The sequence below is a fragment of the Austrofundulus limnaeus genome, unplaced genomic scaffold, assembly GCF_001266775.1.
Source record: "Austrofundulus limnaeus strain Quisiro unplaced genomic scaffold, Austrofundulus_limnaeus-1.0 Scaffold2148, whole genome shotgun sequence".
Taxonomy (NCBI): Eukaryota; Metazoa; Chordata; class Actinopteri; order Cyprinodontiformes; family Rivulidae; genus Austrofundulus; species Austrofundulus limnaeus.
The window spans coordinates 9,893-12,268 of NW_013954550.1; the positions used below are offsets into that span (position 1 = coordinate 9,893).

At 45.1% G+C, this 2,376-nt stretch overlaps 1 protein-coding gene across 1 annotated transcript in view; it reads right to left on the minus strand.

Annotated features, from left to right (window-relative positions):
- Positions 1–2,376, minus strand: part of ccdc80 (coiled-coil domain containing 80) — a gene marked incomplete at its 5' end in the record, with an annotated part of 22,546 nt that overhangs the window by 2,186 nt on the left and 17,984 nt on the right. Inside the window, 1 exon segment of the mRNA XM_014034515.1 lies at positions 596–699. Coding sequence (XP_013889969.1) covers positions 596–699 — 104 coding nt within the window.

Genomic DNA, 2,376 nt, shown 5'->3' on the forward strand with positions numbered 1-2,376 from the left:
TGTGTGTGTGTGTGTGTGTGTGTGTGTGTGTGTGCTGTTGCTGCATGAGGCTTCAGTTGGACCGCTTTAGGAAGGGTGAGGGCCCACCACACCGCTCACTGCTTGCGGAGGAAAGGAAGAGAAAAGGAGAAAAATGCTGTCGTCAAAGCTTCTAAAAGTCTCCAAAAACAACGGGAAAGGTCGCCAGATTTGTCGCTAGTCGCTTTTTGGTGAAAAAAGTGCTAGAGAGGTCTAAAAGGCCACTAGATCTAGCAACAATGTCGCTAAGCTGGCAACACTGCTCCACTCAGCTCACTTCCAAGTCACATGACCAGTCAAATCACAGCCTGTGAGGTTAGAAAATCTTGTTTTAACGTATTGCGAGATTATTGTAAATGCAATTAATCGTTCAGCCCTATGAGAGATTGTATCTGACAGTTGGAATAGTACACTGTAGGTTGTTATGACCAGTACGATATCAATCGCGTATAAGGAACTTGCAGACCTATATTACTTAACTATCCCTTTAGAATTTGCACAGCTAACTTTTGAATTAGCGCTGCCCACCACTGAAGATCAGTTTACCATTTCTGATGTAACTACAAAGGAAACTCACCCAGGTTGCAGGCCTGGCTGGTCAGAGCATAGAGCTGCTGCTGGTAGGACCATTCCTCATCGCTGGGGGCAGAGATGACAAATAGGCGGCGCCTCCATCKAAACCTGCAATCAAAATCAGATGAAGTCTGAATCAAAGTGGCACTTTGRTTCTGCAGTGAAAGCTCTGTGCCAAGACAAGCAACTTGTACTTGTGTTCAACATGTTTACATATAATCAGTGTCAGAGGCTGACAACCTTSAACTACTGGCCATAAACATTCTTCCCTTCGGAAGCAAAGTATGCCATGGTCTCCATAGAGACAAAAGACAGTCTGTCTACTGTACACTCACCTGTACAACTGCTCATTAACGCAAATGTCGAATCAACCGATCACATGGCAGAAACTCAATGCATTTAGGCATGTAAACATGGCCAGGACAATCTGTTGCAGTTCAAACCAGCATCAGAATGAGGAAGAAAGGTGATTTAAGGGACTTTGGACATGGCTTGGTTGTTGGTGCCAGACAGGCTGGTCTGAGTAATTCAGAAACTGCTGATCTACTGGGATTGTCACCCACAACCATCTCTAGGGTTTACAGAGAATGGTCCGAAAAACAAAAAATATCCAGTGAGTGGCATTTCTGTGGGTGTAAATGTCTTGTTGTTGCCAGAGGTCAGAGGAGAACGGCCAGACTGGTTCGAGCTGTTAGAAGGGCAACAGTGACTCAAATAACCACTGGTTATAACTGAGGTCTGCAGAAGAGCATCTCTGAACACACAACACATCTCTGAACACAACACATCAAACCTTGAGGAGGATGGGCTGCAGCAGAAGACCACACCAGGTGCCATTCCTGTCAGCTAAGAACAAGAAACTGAGGCTACAATTCACACAGACTCACCAAAACTGGACAACAGAAGATCGGGAAAACATTGCCTGGTCTGATGAGTCTGGATTTCTGCTGCAACATTCAGATGGTTGGGTCAGAATCTGGCATCAACAACATGAAAGCATGGATCATCCTGCCTTGTATCAACGGTTCAGGCTGGTGGTGGTGGTGCAATGGTGTGGGGGATATTTTCCCCACACCAAAAGTCCATTAGTACCAACTGAGCATCGTGTCAACACCACAGCCTACTTGAGTATTGTTGCTGACCATGTCCATCCCTTTATGACCACAGTGTAGCCATCTTCTGACCATGTCCATCCCTTTATGACCACAGTGTAGCCATCTTCTGACCATGTCCATCCCTTTATGACCACAGACCCATCTTCTGATGGCTACTTCCAGCAGGATAACGCACCATGTCATAAAGCGCAAATCATCTCAGGCTGGTTTCTGGAACACAACATTGCGTTCACTGTACTCGAATGGCCTCCACAGTCACCAGATCTCAATCCAATAGAGCATCTTTGGGATGTGGTGGAATGGGAGATTCACATCTTTGATGTGCTGCCAACAAATCTGTAGTAACTGCATGACACTATCATGTCAACATGGACCAGACTCTCTGAGGAATGTTTCTAGTACCTTGTTGAATCAATGCCACGAAGGATTGAGGCAGTTCTGAAGGCAATAGGGGGTCCAACACAGTACTAGCAAGGTTTACCYACTAAAGTGGCCACGGAGTGTACAGCGGGTAAAATAAATATTGAACACGTCACCATTTTTCTCAGTAAATATATTACTAGAGGTGCTAATGACATGAAATTTTCACCAGATGTAAGTTTTTCACAGGGAAAAAGTATTGAACACATGAAGAAAGGGAGATGTAAAAAGGCATGGAAAGCCAAGACAC